Source organism: Brachypodium distachyon, chromosome 2, assembly GCF_000005505.3.
Source record: "Brachypodium distachyon strain Bd21 chromosome 2, Brachypodium_distachyon_v3.0, whole genome shotgun sequence".
NCBI classification, from domain to species: Eukaryota; Viridiplantae; Streptophyta; class Magnoliopsida; order Poales; family Poaceae; genus Brachypodium; species Brachypodium distachyon.
The window spans coordinates 31,156,949-31,173,177 of record NC_016132.3 but is presented as its reverse complement, the minus strand read 5'-3'; the positions used below and the strand labels follow the sequence as shown (position 1 = coordinate 31,173,177).

General features: G+C 46.1%; 2 protein-coding genes and 1 long non-coding RNA gene across 3 annotated transcripts; 2 read left to right on the top strand and 1 right to left on the bottom strand.

The window, feature by feature from the left end:
- Positions 1-7,910: 7,910 nt before the first annotated feature.
- Positions 7,911-9,596, top strand: LOC100846700 (homeobox-leucine zipper protein ROC6-like). The gene is made up of 3 exons (XM_024458808.1): positions 7,911-8,152; positions 8,242-8,368; positions 8,477-9,596. The coding sequence occupies exons 1-3, from the start codon at positions 7,911-7,913 to the stop codon at positions 9,131-9,133; spliced, it is 1,026 nt and encodes a 341-aa protein (XP_024314576.1). The 3' UTR covers positions 9,134-9,596.
- LOC106865418 (homeobox-leucine zipper protein ROC6-like) lies at positions 9,224-10,991 on the top strand. The gene is made up of 5 exons (XM_024458807.1): positions 9,224-9,307; positions 9,483-9,740; positions 9,840-10,014; positions 10,102-10,475; positions 10,581-10,991. Exons 1-5 carry the CDS (start codon positions 9,224-9,226, stop codon positions 10,989-10,991), a joined length of 1,302 nt encoding a protein of 433 aa, XP_024314575.1.
- Positions 10,992-11,664: 673 nt separating this feature from the next.
- LOC106865971 lies at positions 11,665-14,604 on the bottom strand. Its single transcript, XR_001405905.2, has 2 exons — positions 14,143-14,604; positions 11,665-13,690 (listed from the first exon to the last, which is right to left on the bottom strand). It is a non-coding gene; the product is annotated as an uncharacterized LOC106865971 (long non-coding RNA).
- Positions 14,605-16,229: the final 1,625 nt, after the last annotated feature.

Here is a 16,229-nt window from a genome sequence, read left to right as displayed (position 1 = left end):
GTTGGAGAACCTGTTGGTGAAGTCCCGCAACGTCTCCCCCGGTTTCTGCACCACCGTGTGCAGCTCCGCCATGGTTCTCGGGCGCTTGTAGCCACCCTGGAACGCGTTCACAAACTGCTCGCACAGATTAGCCCAGGAGGCAATGGACCCGGCGGGCAGGTTGAGGAACCAAGTCCTCGCTGATCCTTTCAGAACCATCGGGAACCAGTTGGCCCTGACCTTGTCGTCGGCACCGATAGCATGCATGCCCAACGTGTAAGTCAGGAGGAAGTCCTTGCGGTTCACGGTCCCGTCGTACGTCCCGAGCGTTGGCGCTCGGATCTTGCGGGACCATGTCACCCGGCGCAGCTCGCGGGAGAACGCGGCGCAGCCGTCATTGGCGCCCATGGGAGCGTCTTCCTGCTCCTCTGGACGCGGGCGCTCTCTCTCGTGCTGGTGCCGGCGCTGCAAGTGCTGGCGGAGATCTTCTTGCTGGCGGGCGTTCAGGACGCCTCGTGCGTCACCTGGCGTGACAGTCGGTGACGAGTCCGAGTAGTCCTCGGGATCCTCGTCATCTTGTCCTCCCGAGGGTGGAGGATTCTCTCCATGTCCCGAAGCGCAGGGTGCGTCTCCGCGTCCTGGGTTTTGTCCCCGGCCCGAATCGGCCGGGCCGCCCTCACCTTGCGGCTGTTGGGCAGCGAGCGCGAGGAGCGCGTCCAACTCCGCACTCCACACGTCATGCGTTAGCGTGCCTTGCGGCGGCTCGTAGCGCACCATGACACGCGCGGTGATGATGGCTTCCGCCAGGGTCTGGGAGGGAGGCTCCCGGTTCTCTGACCTGCTACCGTCCGCCCGGTCGCCCGGTGCCCTCGGTTTAGAGGGCCGAGATCACAATGGCGTCGAATGCGACGCGCTGTTGCTGCGCGTCCTTAGCCCGCGAGTGAACTCGCTGGCTGGCACGTGCGACGTTGAGGTCGCCGTGCGGCTGGCTCCGGCTCTAGGCGCCGCAGGCCCCCTCGCCATCGACCCCGAGGAGGTGGCGGTGGCAGCTGCGGTTGTTGAGGTTGCTGACATTAAGGGGACCCCTGGTCCCCTTGACCTTGTGACGCACGCGTGGCGTTGTGGGATCGAGTGCGCATGGCCAGTGTGTCGCGCAAGTCGACCGGGTGCTCGTCTGCCTTCTTGGGCGGCATGGCAGGCTGATGTAGGCGATGTCGTTGGTGAAGAAGCCGATGACGCCAGCGGGCACCCGAAGTTCTCTGCACGCCCCCCTACCTGGCACGCCAGATGTCGGAGCACGGGTCTCCGGCACCGAGGATGTTGGACATTCCCTTGTTGTTCGTTGAGGGGCGAGGCAAGCGCTTCGGCGATCGCCAGCGTGACGAAAGACACGAAGTGTAGACAATCGGATTTACCCAGGTTCGGGCCACCCGGAGGTGTAACACCCTACATCTTGCCTTTAGTTGTATTCACGAATTAGTGCGCTCTTACAGACTGCCCGAGGGGTTCCCGGGGAGGCTACTTGTCCTTCTAAGGAATTTTGCTACAAGTGGATGCCATACTACTTGTTTTGACTAGGGTTCGAACCCTTTGACCGATGGCATTGGTCCTCCTTTTATAGACAAGGGGATACCACAAGTGCCGATGCATGCAGCGTGACACGTTAGCTATACGCCTGTCATTGCCACAAAACTTACTCTACTGTTGATCCACGTTGGGCGCCATGCAGCGCCCAGGCCACTTTACACGGTAAATAAAATGGACTTATAGGGTAACCGCTCTAGCCTTGCTGAGCAAGACTAGCCCTGCCGATGTGACTTATATCGGTGCATTAAATGCACTGCGTCCGCTATCTCATCCTCTCTTCACTGTTCTGCGGGTCCCACCTGCATGCCCGAGCGCGGGTTGTTGGGAGCCCCTTCCCGGCAAAAGCGCCCAACCCGTTGCCGGGGCAGCGTGCCTTCCTCTTCCCGGGACCAGAGTTCCCGGGTACCCACCGAAGCGGGCACCTCTCCTGTTCCAACTCTTGGCTTTCCTTTCGCCAATAACCGTCTCTTTGGGGCGGGCTCCCCAGGCTTAACCTTCCCGAGAGGCCAACCTGGTGGGGCTTCGTCACTTGCGACCCACGCATCCCGTGTCAGTGGGACCCCATGGGCCACTGGTACGACACTCCAGAAATTCTGAAATTCTTTGAGAAGAACAAGTAACACGTAAGGTTACCAAACAAAAATTCTTATATGCTCTAAACCTTTATTTATTATCGTTTTGGATCCAACACTTGAAATTTGCATGAAACTCTGTCAGTGGCGGATGAAGCAAAGTTTGTTTTGGCCACAAACACATGAAAATTAGATGGTGCTTTCCTTCCCATCAATCAACAACCGAATAGCCCCTCACATGAATTCTACAAGAAAGAGGCTAGCAAGAAACGACTCTCGAAGCAAGAACTCAATAAATTTACAAACATATATCGTTGCAATTTTGATTTTAAATTTAGGGCATCATTGTCAACCCCAAGGTGCCTGACACTGATAGATATGGCCCAAAAAAACATTCAGTGTACCGATCAACGATCGGAGCACTTCCATGGAGACTTGTACTGTCGGCGGCGGCGGTGGCATTGGCGACGGCGGTGCCGTAGGAGCTGGAGATGTAGATAGACGAGGCGGCAGAGGAGGAGGCGGTGGCAGGGCCGGTTGACGTCACACCGGCGGAGGAGGAGGCTGGGCCGGCGCTGGAGACATGGCCTGCCCTTTAGACGAGATGTTGGCGGAGGCGGAGGCGGCGCCGGAGTTCGACGTCTTGGTAGAGATCGGCGGCGTCCACGACCACCGCGACCGGTGCAGCGCCGTCTACTACGGACTTCATCTTCGTCCGATGAGGTGAAGAATGACGTCCGTCGTTACGGACTTTCTCCGTCGAGCTCCCTATTCTCCGCTTCAATGGAGAAGCACTGGAAGGAGTCCCCAGACCACCGTGCCATATCGAATGATCTTTGGTAGCAGGGAAGAAGGCTAGATGCAAAGGCCGGAATGATGGCACGGAATATATATATATAGGCATAGAGCTCCTTCGAGAGAGTTGCGCACGCCTCCGCAAGTCAAGCTCCCTATTAATTAAGAAATATTGAAGGCCAGAGGGTGCGCGGGAACACATCGGTTTCCTGTGCAAGGCCCTACAACTGCCCACGCATGCCGGTTTCCCATGTAAAGCCGCCGCACACGCCAGTTTCCCATGCCAGGCCGCCACGCACGCCTCCGCAAGTCAAACCGCTCCGGCGAAAAGTCCCAAAGCATTCATGCAAACCGCTTTCAAAGCCCACCACCCAACACTCAACACCAGAAACCTCTCCCCTTCCCTCACCATCGCTATTTAACCCGGCACCACTACACTACTTCTTTCTATTCTTCTCCTTCTTCTACACATCTTCACCTCTCTGCACTTCTTCTGTGCGATTAACCGACGGGCAATGGCGTTCGAAGGCCTCACCTTCAACCCGCCGCCCCTCACAGAGGAGCAGTTGTTCCCACCGGGCGTGCGTGTGGAGCGTACGCTCCAGGTGTGGTCAGGAACTTCCTCCACACCAGTTTCTTACACCGGGAGGCCGTAGGCCCTCCCGTGTACCGCGTGGAGCAGCTCTGAGAGGATGGCGTCGACACGGTCATCCTAGTGCACCTCACCAACAGCCACGGCGCCGAGTACCTCCTTGGCCGCGTGTATTGGTGTGGATGCGAGTTTATCGCATTCACGATGTACAACGTGTACACCAACACGGCAAACACGTTCCCCCATGCCGGCTAGATGCACGGCCTCCCGTACGTTGTGCCAGAGGTGGCGCATGTGGAGGGGCATGCCGAGCCTGGCGTGGCAACGGAGGAGGAAGCCGGCGGCTAGGAGTGATCGGCGTCGTTGTTATTTTAAAGTCATTTTATATTAATGTAATGTCCTTAACTGTTAGAATTTGCGTTGGGTGATCTGTGATGATGAACTGTTGTGGTAATAACCGACATATTGAATTCCTATGATGTAATCGCTTCCAATATTTTGCATTTGAGGTGTGTTTTGCTTTCTTCGAATAAGTTGTGTCCACGGCGTAGGAACCACAAGCTCACGTAGGCATATTTGGCGGGTGCTTCCCTTCGTAAGTCTTGCCGGCGAGCCCACGGAGGCGTATTTGGCGGCGGCGTTGCCAGTGCTTCCACAAGCTCACGGAGGCGTATTTGACAACCCTAAATCGGTCCTATTTGGGGTAGGCGGGGAAAGGGATGAGAGAGATAGGCGATGGACCCACCTGTCATTCGTTGCGTCGCCCCACATGTAAGTCGACCGCCCCCACCTGTCAGCAACGCCTTGGCCCGCATGTAAGGTAACCAGACCCGTTAAGCATTGCCCGCTTGCACTAGGACATTGCAGCCACACGCCAGAAACGCCGCTCCGGCCCCACCTGTCAGGGCTGCCTCCGGCCCACCCGTCAGAACCAAACGGTCAAAGGGGCTTGACTGTTAGCAGGTGCTCCGTGAGGGCATTTGCGAGGAAGCAGAAAACGAACAACTCTAGAAGCGAGCACTGTTTTTGGCCTCGGGTATTGCTGAGTACAGCTAAGGACGGAGGGGCACAGAAATAAAAAACCCTAGTTTTAAAATACTTTGGAATGCATTCGTGTTTGATTAAATTCAGAAGGGTTTAAATCCTTTAAGCTGTTGTAACTAAACTCCAAAACATTTTTATGCATTTGTTTAAATCCTGAAAAGTCGTATTTAAGTTTTACAAAACAATACACTTTCAAATACAACAGATCATGGTTTCAAAAGGGTTTAAATCCCTTAAGCCTTTATAACTAAATTCCAAAACGTTTTTATGCATTTGTTTAAATCCTGAAAAGTCGTGTTTAAGTTTTACAAAACAATACACTTTCAAATACAATAGTTCATTGTTTGAAATTAGGTGTACTGTAATTTGAAATTATATTCAAATACATTTCACAAAGGATGCCCAAATAATTTCCAAATCTCCTAAGAATTTTGTAGGGACTCACATAAAATTACTTGAGCTTGTGCATAAATCCTAAAGGTCATTGGATAAATATTTAAGTGCATTATTTAACAGGGTTCAAAGTTAGGGTTTACGAAACCTTATTAAAAGTTTTAGTTCTTAGTCAATTTCATTAATGCATAATTGATAGATGCATATCCTTAATTAGTCTTAGTTGGTATTAATCAAGTTTAACAAAATATAATTAAGTTTAAGTAATTTTACGGTCATTACATGTACGATCTTGCGATAGAATCATATGAGCTATTGATGCATATAAAATGCATACACGAACTTTGATGTTTATTATAAAAATTCATAATATTTAGCAAATTGGTTATAATTTTAGGAACTAACTTTCTAATAGTTGCAAAAGTGCAATTTTTTTGTTTACACTTTCTTTGTGAAGGAATTGCGTGAATATGGAATGATGTCCCTTATTATGTTGAAATCCAGAGTTTCTTGAAATCTGTCTCTGCAGTACCGTTACATACGAGCAAAAAAATTAAATTATGGCGAAACTTGAAATGTTACATACGGCCAAAAAAATTATGGTCAAACTTGAGATGTTACATAGAGTAAAAAAATAATTAGGGTGACATGGCTAACACTCTTGGATTTACAAAATTAATTGTATTTAGTGGGAGACACTTATAAAATATATGCTATATAGATACATGAGAACCAATATAGTTGAACCAGTAAGTGATTTTTATTTCGTATGATACAATAATACACAAAATTTTAATATACAAGTACTCACTCGTAAAAATAAGCAATAGAGTGTATTTTCAACAGAAAATACACTAATGCCTCAAGATATTACCTGTATCCTGATTACTAATGCGTAAAGATTAATGATTTTATTTTTATCCCCAAATTATATTTGAGCATAAAATTAATTGTATCTATATATATAATATTATTTACTATTTTTTTTAAATACCCATCGACATCCTATCCTTATTCAAATGCCAATTAATTCCTGAATATTAATGCATTGCGATATTATCTGTATCCGTATCATATCGGATCGTAATCTTAAATCTATTTTGATTTAAAATTTATTAAAATAATGCACTACATAAATGTGCTAACTCAATTTCCACTTAATATACATATATTATAGTCCTTATCCTCGCTACCAGCCAAGCATGCGATCATTCGCATTTATATCCCAATTACTACCTTCCATGCAAAAATCATGGCTAAATTTGTAATTTTCTATGGACGCGTCGCCTATAAATGTTGGCCACCCGTGTTTTGCGTTGCTACAGATTGAGAGTCTTCCAGCCTTCGTAGCTTGTGGCGTCTCTGTGCGGGAGACAACGATTGAGTCAAAGGTATTTCTATGGTGTCAACTATTGTCTTTACCTATTCAAATCCTATGAAGTTTAGATGTTCATGCACCATTAACATTACTTTAGCGTGGATACTCGGGAACAAGTAGAATCCTACGCGTTGTTGGAAATATGTAGTCTCTGTGATAAAGTTTAAATCAGATACAACATGTAGCATCCCGTGTGTTATTCTGGATATAGATCGCACTGATCTAATTGAATTATTATGCATATGCAATAAATTTTCGTTGTTTCGTCATTGCCTTGCATTACTAGGAGTCAACATCACATGGTTATCCTTGCATATTTTTGAGAATGTAAAAATGAACAGAAGTTTTTTATTTACATTGTCTTTGGTTGACATTCTTTGAGGTTTTCTTTACTAGAATGGATAGTGAAAAAAATGTTTGACTTGCATACTCATCAGAATGTCTTTTGGTGATATTGTTTGAGTTTCATCATGTTTAAAGCGATACCTTTTTATTAATATACACATAAAAAAATGTGTGATGCTGTTTGAGTTTTTTTACGGAAAATATTGACTACCAAAAGTTTGCTCTCTCAGAGAAGATCTTGCTTCCATCCTGTCTACTGTGGGAGCTACGACGGATCAAAAAGATTTTACTAATATGACTAACATAGATAGTTCACGGTCTTTCTTTTTTCTGTTTGGGTATTCCTATCTTTTTGTAGAAGCAACATCATTGTATTCTTGGTATGTATTGTGTTACCACTTCCCAAATCGACAAGATAGTTTCTTAATTTTGTACACAAGCATATACATTTCTTAAAATGGAGAAGGTGAACTCTTTTTTTTCTGTGGAAAACATTTACCTACAATGTATTATCTATTTTTGCATGCATATTATACTCTTCAAGCAATTTGATTTTGTAAACACAAGGATGCTTCTGCACGATTGATTCCGCCAGGTTCTAGGTGCTACCCCGGCCTTCTTCTTTTCCTCTTTGAGACATGCCATCGATTTTTCTTTGGCTTTTTCAACTTTCTATGTTTCGTCGTCGCACCTTTTGTTTTCTCAAATTACTTTTTATTTTTCATCCTCTCATCTTTTGTTTCTCAACTTTTACATTTCTCACCTTTCAGTTTTCACAAATTTCTCAACTTTTACTTTTATCAAACTTTTGGTCTTCTGAACATTCAGTTTTTTAATAAAAACTTCCAAACAAATTGGAAGAACTTTTAATTTTTCATTCAACTTTCTATCTTTTGGATGAACTTTCAAAAATACACAGATCAAACACATAGCATGCACAGGAAAAGGGAAAAAAACACATAGCAAGCCCACTCGGCCGTCGGAGAGGAGCAGCCACGGTTAGCGGGCAAGATCTCGGATGGCCACTGAGGGATGAGCGGTCGTGGCCTACAGAAGGAGCCCGTCTCGACCGCTGGGGAGGAGCGGAGGCAGCTTTTTCTTAACGCTATTTCGTTTTTTTTTACTGCTACTTAACTTACGCTATACATTGGGAATCAAAACTGTATAATATATGTATATTTGGAAACTTATGTATGGACAACAGGTTTAGGTGTCTCCGGCGGCCATGGACGGAGAAGGGCAGCAAGGCAGCAGCGATCACAACATCGAACTTGACTTCAGCGACGACAATAACCTTGGCGATGAGACTGATGGTGTGTCGTATGAACCCAACACTGATGATGATGCTAACGCAGCTGCTGCAAATGAAGACAGCAACGCTGGTGGTGGTGGTGCTGCTGCTGCTGGGAGGACAGCACCAAGGAGTTCCAAGCGCCATCGCAGAGAGCAAATCCAACAACTTGAAGCGTAAGAATACACAATTGAACCATCTAGCTACATTTTTTAAGAGTACATGAACTAAATCCATTCTAATTTATTTTTTTATTTTTTTGCAGTGTGTTCCAGCAATGCCCCCATCCAGATGAGCAACTCCGGCTGGACCTAAGCAAGCGGCTTGGCATGGGATTGCTGCAGGTCAAGTTCTGGTTCCAAAACAGGCGCTCCGCAAAGAAGGTACGTATATAGACATACCATTTGTTTCCACAATGCTATAATGGTTTGCATGAAGTGTCATTCTGTGGGTTACATTAGTTACTACTGAGTACTGACAACTTGAATTGCTAAACACAGAACAAGATGGAGCAGCAGGAGGGTAAGAAGTTGAGGGAAGAGAACGAGATGCTGCTAGCTGAGAACAAAGCCATGAAGGCGGAAATACAGAGCAGGACATGCATCGGCTGTGGAGGCCCAAGGATGCACATTCATGACTGCAGGGACACCCCAGAGAAGCAGCGCCTGCGCATGGAGAACGCAATGCTCAAGGACCAACTCATGCGTACCAAGGTGTTCGTCAGCGTTTTGACCGGAAAGGATGTTGATGATGCTGCTGCTGCAGCAGAAGAAGGGGCCTTGCCTGCTGCTTATAGCCCCTACGGCCTCAACAATGGCGGCCGCCCCTTGGTGATCAACCCTGCTGCCGCTGTGCCTGCACCGTCCATGTCTTCTGCAGCCAGAAGCATTGCTGCCAGCCAGATCACACTTCTTGATCATCTCATCGGTGCTTGTGAGGAATTCAAGATGATTGCGAGCATGAATGAACCTATGTGGCTGAGGACCTCGGATGGAGATGTGCTCAACAACCAGGCCTACAAGAATGCCACTTACCCGGGCATCCTCGGGATCTGTCCCAAGGGGTTTGCTGTGGATGGCACCAGGACAACCGGCATCGTGTTGGGCAACGCTGCCGACCTCACTAGCATCTTCATGGATCCGGTACGTACACACTAGCTTTGTCCCAGTAACCATACACTCTTTTGTGCTCCAGGTAGCTAGGAATGCTCATAGTTGCATATATCTTTGCAGGCTCGCTGGTCTGAGATGTTCCCAGGCATTATTGTGGCAGGTGTAACCAGCAGCGCCATCATCAATAGCAGTGCTTCGCAGCCTAGGCTGGTCCAACTGGTGAGCTTCAACGTTCCATATTACCATATATTGTCTGACTCAACACGTCATATGAGCCGCTCATACAGTTTTCGGTCAGAAACACATTATGTACTGTTTTTGTGTATTTCATTAATCCCACTATTGGTTTTATAGCTGGTGATGGATGTGTTGTATCCCTAAATCTGTGGTGCAGGTCCAGATGAGCGCAGAGCTGAAGGTGCTGGCACCGAGGGCGCCAGTGGTCAGGGTGAGGTTCATGAGGCAATGCATGCGGCTCCAGCCAAGATTATGGGCCGTGGTGGATGTGTCCGTAGATGGATTTATTGGGCACAACGATGAAAAGACACTTGACCTCTACCAGACCGCTGCTGCTTTGCCTACGATGTACACTGCCTACAGGCTGCTGCCAAGTGGATGCATTATTGAGGAAATGGACGATGGCCACTGCAAGGTACGTAGTCTGCATGCGACACTACATACTTTAGCAAATTGCATTTCATTGTAAATTCTTGTTATCAAGCCCTCCATGGATGTTGTACATTAATTTCAGGTCACATGTATCGTACATGCTGAGTACGATGAGAGCAACATACAGCCGTTGTTCCATCCGCTGCTCCGCTCTGGCCAGGCATTTGGCGCTCGACGCTGGCTTGCATCACTGCAGAGGCAGAGTGAATACTTTGCCGTTCTGCGCTCTGATCTTGTTCTGAACCTCAATAACACCGGTGAGTTCATAAACCAGATTCTTCATGCATTTGGCCCAAATTCTGAATGGTGATGTAATATATGTCTATCGATTTTGAAACATCCAGGCGCTGCTATGAAGCCAGCGGGAAAGAAGGGTATCTTGGAGCTTGCGCAGCGGATGACAATGAACTTCTATGTGGCCATGTGCGGCCTCCCAGCAGGCCAGCCATGGAATGACTGGAACGGTGGCATTGGCGTTGGCTCTGAGAGGTTTGAGTTGGCTGTGCATTTTGTGACTCTGGATCATCAAGGGGTTCTTAGCGCCACCACCACGGTGTGGCTCCCCGGTGTGCCGGCAGGGCGCGTGTTCCACTACCTCTGCGACGGGAGCCGTCGCGGGGAGTGGGACAGTCTTGCCAGCAGTGGACCCATGAAAGAGGTGGCCTGTGTTGCCACTGGCCAGCTCTATGGCAACTCAGTTTCTGTCCTCCGCCCCAGTGTAAGTTTGGCTGCTACTCTGCTCTGCTGCTTAATTCTGACCACATTATTTCTTCCTCGTCACAAATCCCTGATGATTGTCAATGTTTTGTCCAAATCTTTATAGGTCTATAATGGAACCACCAACAAGAACGACAAGCTGATCCTGCAAGAGGCATATGCTGACGCATCCTGCATGTTCATGGCCTATGCTCCAATTGATAAGCAATCCATGCATCAAGTCATGAACGGTGGAGGCCACACCTCGTTCTCCCTCTCACCTTGTGGGTTCATCGTCCTCCCTGATGGCCAAGGTCAGCAATCTGTGCAAACAATTTCTGCCGGTTCCTCCTCCAGCGCCGGCGTCTCTGCTACCTGTGCCGGCTCGATTGTTTCTGCTCTGTACCAGACAGAGTTGAGCGCCCCCCTGCAGCAGAGCGTCGCCATAGGGCTCATGGATGATATTGGGAACCTCTTCTGCCATGCAATCAAGAAGATCAAGGATGCTGTCCAGGCCAAGCTCGTAGTCCCTGCCTGATGCCCAAGCGAGACGATTGCATGGGCCGATCACATATCCAGTAAAGAGTTAACATGCTGGCTCATACTCCCTCCGATCCAATAATAAGTGTCTTGGACTTAGTCTGTACTAAGTCCAAGACACTTATTTTGGATCGGATGGAGTATATCCGGTGCCCATGCATCCCATTATAGTTTTTTCGACAGAATAAATTATGGACATTTTATTTTCAGTTACAAGATTTTGGTGATGATGATGACAGAGTTATTATAGTTTTATTGAATCTCGAATTATGTAATGGATTATTTCTTCCGAACTTCTGAATAATGTTAAGTACTTCATCAAGGTTGAGCATTTTCTTTGTAATTGATATTCCTTTTCTTTTTTTACTGGGTTTTTCCTCTCTTTTTTAAGGCATTCTGAAGATTTTTCTCCAAAATATTTTAAAAATTATATCTTGTTTTGATGAGAATTTTTCTGAATATAACTACTCCCTCCGTTCTATAATTTTTGTCGAAATATTACATGTATCTAGACACTTTTTATGAATAAATACATTCATTTTTGGTCAAATTTGAGACAAGAAGGAACGGAGGGAGTACATTTTATGCATTTTCTTAATAGGAAATGCAAAACGCTCTGTGCAGATCCCCCAAAGTAAAACGGCATGCACTTTTGAACATCTGGTTCAAACTTTCAAAGATCAATGGCATTTCCACCTGACAACTTTCTATATGCTATAGATTTCCCTCCTTTTCGGGAAAAAAAAATGCTATGGATTTGGTTCAGGCTTGCAAAACTAGAGAGAAGAAACCTATTTTTCTTAAGCTAGAATTCAGTAAAGCTTTTGACACTATCGCTTGGGATGCCTTTTTCAAAATCCTTTCTACCAGAGTTTTCGATGATAGATGGATCAGTTGGATTAAAGGGTTGTTTACCTCTTCCAAGACTGCAGTTGTTCTCAACAGAGTGCCACGTTCCCCTTTCCCCTTTACTCTTTTGTTTGTTGATTGATGTGCTTCAACAATCTGTTAAATCGTTTGCTCTTGAGAAAAGACTACAACATCCCATTAGGGCTTGTTCGGTTGCAACAGTACCAGTGGGGATTGAGAGGGATTTTACAGAAGTTGAACTGGAATTTTAGTTTTCCCTGTTGATCCTCGCCGGGGTGGGCGTAACCGAATTAGGCCTTATGGAAGATTTTCCTTGCCCAGTGCTGAATATGCTGATGATACGTTGAAAGTTCTTAAAGGTGATCCGGACCAGGCATATCTTCCGGTGATCCTGGCAGTTGGCAGACCTCTATCCTCCTCCTCCATAAATTTTGTCAAGGGGGGGTGCTTACAAATTCAGTTCTGTCCGCCCTTCCAACATATTTTGTCACTTAAGACTACCAAAATGGTTGGTCAACAAAATTGACAATCTCCTGAGATCTTTTCTTTGGAAAGGTTCTAATAGGTCTTCTGGCAACGACTGTTTGGTGGCATGGGATAGGGTTTGCAAACCCTTTCATGAAGGAGGTCTTAATATTAAGAACCTGAAATTCTGTCTTCTGTACAAATTTGGCCACCGGTTTTTTACGAATCCAACCTCTTCTTGGGCTATCTGGATTCGTACTATCAAAGGAAGGATGTTGGGGATCTCGATTCACTAGAACGAATGTCTGGAAGCACCTGAGTTCCTATATTCAGCTATATAGATCAGTGACTTCAGTTCGGCTTGCAAAACCGTAATGCTGTGTCTTTTTGCCAAGACAATTGGCTCAGTTGTACATTGCTTGTTTCTGCCTTCCCAGCTTTATTCCCACAGGCTTTGCGACCTAATATCTCGGTCGCTGATTGTTTTATGACTGGCACTTGGGTGTTGCCCCTTTTCAACACCTGACATCCGCAAGAGCAAACTGTGAAAGGACTGCTCTCATCGACCTCCTTACATCTATACCTACTTTGGTCGACTGCCCTGATGAGAGGTTTTGGAAGTTCAATCCCTCTCAACACTTCTCGGTGAGAAACCTGTATCACCTTACCAATTTTCGGGGAATCTTTGATCAAGCTTCTGAAGCAATTTGGAGTTGTTCTGCTCCCAAGAGAAAAAAATTTGCGTGGCTGCTCTGCTGGTTAGACAAAGAATCAAAGTCAGAGCTCGGCTCTTCAAACAGAATGTTGTTAAGTCTGATGGATGTCGTTTTGGTTGTCCAACGGGCAGAGAGGGTGAATCATTTGGTGCTTTTCTATCCCCATTCAGTCACTATCCTGCACTCTTTGGGTATTTCTACAGTTGGAATCAGGCAGATTGAGGATCTTTTTACATCACACAAAACGAGTCTCCCAATTCAGAAACGAGACCAGCTTGGGATTCAGTCCTGATTGCAGTGCTTTGGAAAATCTGGCTGGCTCAAAGTCGCAAAGTCTTCAATAACAAAAACATCCCTGTTCAGTTGGTAGCACGCTTTTCTTCCGATACTCTGAAGCTTTGGTCTGCTCGTATGAACAAGTCTGGAAAGCACTCAGCTCTTAGCTGGATTGACTCTTGGCCTGACTAAGTTTTTGCTTTCTTAATCCTCTCATCGTTTGATCATCTGATCATTCGTTCTGTAATCAGAGCCTTCTCCTCCCCCTGATGTAACATCCTCCCCTCTCTATTCTCCTGCCAGCTTATACATGAAAACTCTTGATCTATGTTTTATATACAGTTAAGTAGAGGCCTCCTCTCCCGATTCACTAAAAAAACCAATAGATTACACATTGTCAGTGTCATTACACGAAAAAAGATTGCTTTGAGTTTAATGAAAGAGAGTCAAGCTGTCCTTCCTCCAACAAACACACATTATCTACCCTCCTTACTACCAACCAACACACATTCTCTACTGAACTTGCTCAAATAAACACACATAATCTACTCTTTTTACTCCCAGACAACACAGATCAAGGGTCAGGTACCACCCCTAGAACGAACCGTCGCCCCAAAACATACCCAGATAAGTGAAATAACCATGCCAAAATAAGCTAGTGACGACTACCCCTACCACATTCTGTACGTTCCCGACCGGTCCAAATCAACAGTTTATAATAAACTGAAGCGTGAGAGGATTTAGAAAGGGAAAATCCATTTAGAAACCAGAGAATTCTGCTTCTCTAAACTATCGCAAACTGTACACCACATCCCTGCTTACCTCCTTCTTTCCTTCCTGTACAGATTTGATTGAGGCGACGAACTGACTGACCAAGCCAAGTTGAATACCAAAACCAGGCTACACATCCATCACCAAAACGGCGCACAAAACGCTCGAGACTCCTTCCTCTTGCTCGATTCAAACAATAACCTTGACTACAAATACCACATCACCCAAAACCCCCAATCTGGCCACTAAAATCACCAAAATAGCAACAGGAAAATCGGAGAAAATAATCCAACGAACGAGAAAGAGCGGTTCCCCAGGACGCGCGTGCTTGGATGCCAAACTCCAGACCACCCGTGAATATTTCGCTGACTTAAATCGCCAGGAAACTTAGCTTGCTTCGGTGGCGAAAACAAGGAGGGAGAGAGAGAGAGCGGAGGAAGGCTCAACTCCAAAACAATTGAGCAGTACCTAGCCGCAGGATCCGTGGATCACCGAAACTGCCAGGTGGGCGTGTGTGATTATTAGCGACCCACTGCTTTCTCCGACCCATATCATTTTTCTAGATATTATAATCTTTTGAATATTATAATCTAAACATTTTTTAAACATAGATTTATTCATATTTGGACAAATTTGAGATAAGTAACATAGATCCGGAAATAGTATAATCCGTCCAATAATTTAATGAGCATATTAGGTTTAACAAGATTTTAACAAAACTATTTTATTAATATGTGACAAATGTGATCGAAATCATAAACATAAGCAAATACTTCTGAATATGAATACAAATACAATGATATCAATTATATGTATAATTATATATTAGTGAAATAATTCGTGATCGAAGCCTTGATCAAAGAAAAGCGTGTGGGCAACAACTGCATCGAGAGGCCCAAATCAAAGAAAATAATTTGTGGTCAAAACTTCCAAATAATTTCATGCACACACATCAAGCCTATTTTCCCCAAAGTACGTCACCTGGTGGCACCACACCCCGCCCCTGAACGCGTGGGGCGTGACTTGCCGTCGATGAGGCTGACGTTGTACTTCACGAGTGGCCCACGCTCACCTGTACCACCGTAACTAGCTCATGTGGGTCCTATGGATCGAAATTTGGATATGGTTCTCTTTACTTTTAAAGTATAATTTGAAAAGTAAAATATGTTGCCCTTCCAACATTTTTACATTAAATCCGCAGTCTACGGCGACAGAAGCATGCCGCTCCCGTGTCTTTACATTGTGTGTCTCCGACAACTCCGTAGAGTGAGTAGTATTACCAAACTACGAGAGAAAATCGTCCACTCCTCCCTCGCCACAAAGAACCGCCAAGATTCGCTCTCGTCGTGGCCAGATTGCTGGAATGGCCGCAGTACAAAACCGCTTCGTGTGTCTTTGTTTATCATGATGAAACCATCCGGCAATTGTTTTTCAGTGTCACATGGTGTGCAAGGGTTTATGGAATCTGGGTATAATCGATTGGAGACAGTAGCACATTAGTTCTTCAACCGGTTTGTGTGGTGCGTGGTTCATAGGCTTGAATGTGGCTGATTTGTTTAAGCTCGTTCTTCATTTGAGTTGTAATCCAGGGACTTGTATATTGAATGATTTTTTTAATAACATTATGGTTGTGTGCATTGATCGATGCAGAGGCCGAGAGATTGTCCTCCTCTTTGAATTTTGTTTTGCCATGATGCTATGCATGTTGATCGAATTTTCTAGCTCAATCTGGTGGTGCAGGAGCAAAGAGGAATATGATAAGAAGAAATGCATGCATTGGAGCTGGGCGCATCTAGCTAGAGAAGTGAGGGCTGGGGTGGGCGTTGATGCGGTCTGGACGAGCGACACGACCCGTGCGATGGAGGCAGATCATCCCTCAATGGTAGCGATGTCGAGGTGGAGCATGTTGCATGTGTCCATTTACTCATCAAGCCAGGTGGCGCTGGCGAGGAGATGAAGGAGCTGACGAGACGAATGAGCCCCGCGTGTGTCGTGCAGACAAGGGCCAACGCAGCTGAGAAAGGAAGGCCTCCGACGCAAGCGAGCAGTCCAGTTCGTCCAGCCTGCCGGGAAGACACACGCCTCATGATTTTGGGAAATGAGGAAAAACATTAGGCGGGATAATCTGTGTCACAAGT

Bases quoted from the DNA above. Each gene is read 5' to 3' on its own strand.
- LOC100846700 (XM_024458808.1), top strand. From the start codon at position 7,911: ATGGACGGAGAAGGGCAGCAAGGCAGCAGCGATCACAACATCGAACTT. The intron at 8,153-8,241 runs GTAAGAATACAC...ATTTTTTTGCAG, and splicing joins CAAATCCAACAACTTGAAGC to TGTGTTCCAGCAATGCCCCC. The intron at 8,369-8,476 runs TAGACATACCAT...TGCTAAACACAG, and splicing joins CCGCAAAGAAGGTACGTATA to AACAAGATGGAGCAGCAGGA.
- LOC106865418 (XM_024458807.1), top strand. From the start codon at position 9,224: ATGTTCCCAGGCATTATTGTGGCAGGTGTAACCAGCAGCGCCATCATC. The intron at 10,015-10,101 runs GTGAGTTCATAA...TGAAACATCCAG, and splicing joins TCTGAACCTCAATAACACCG to GCGCTGCTATGAAGCCAGCG. The intron at 10,476-10,580 runs GTAAGTTTGGCT...AAATCTTTATAG, and splicing joins TTTCTGTCCTCCGCCCCAGT to GTCTATAATGGAACCACCAA.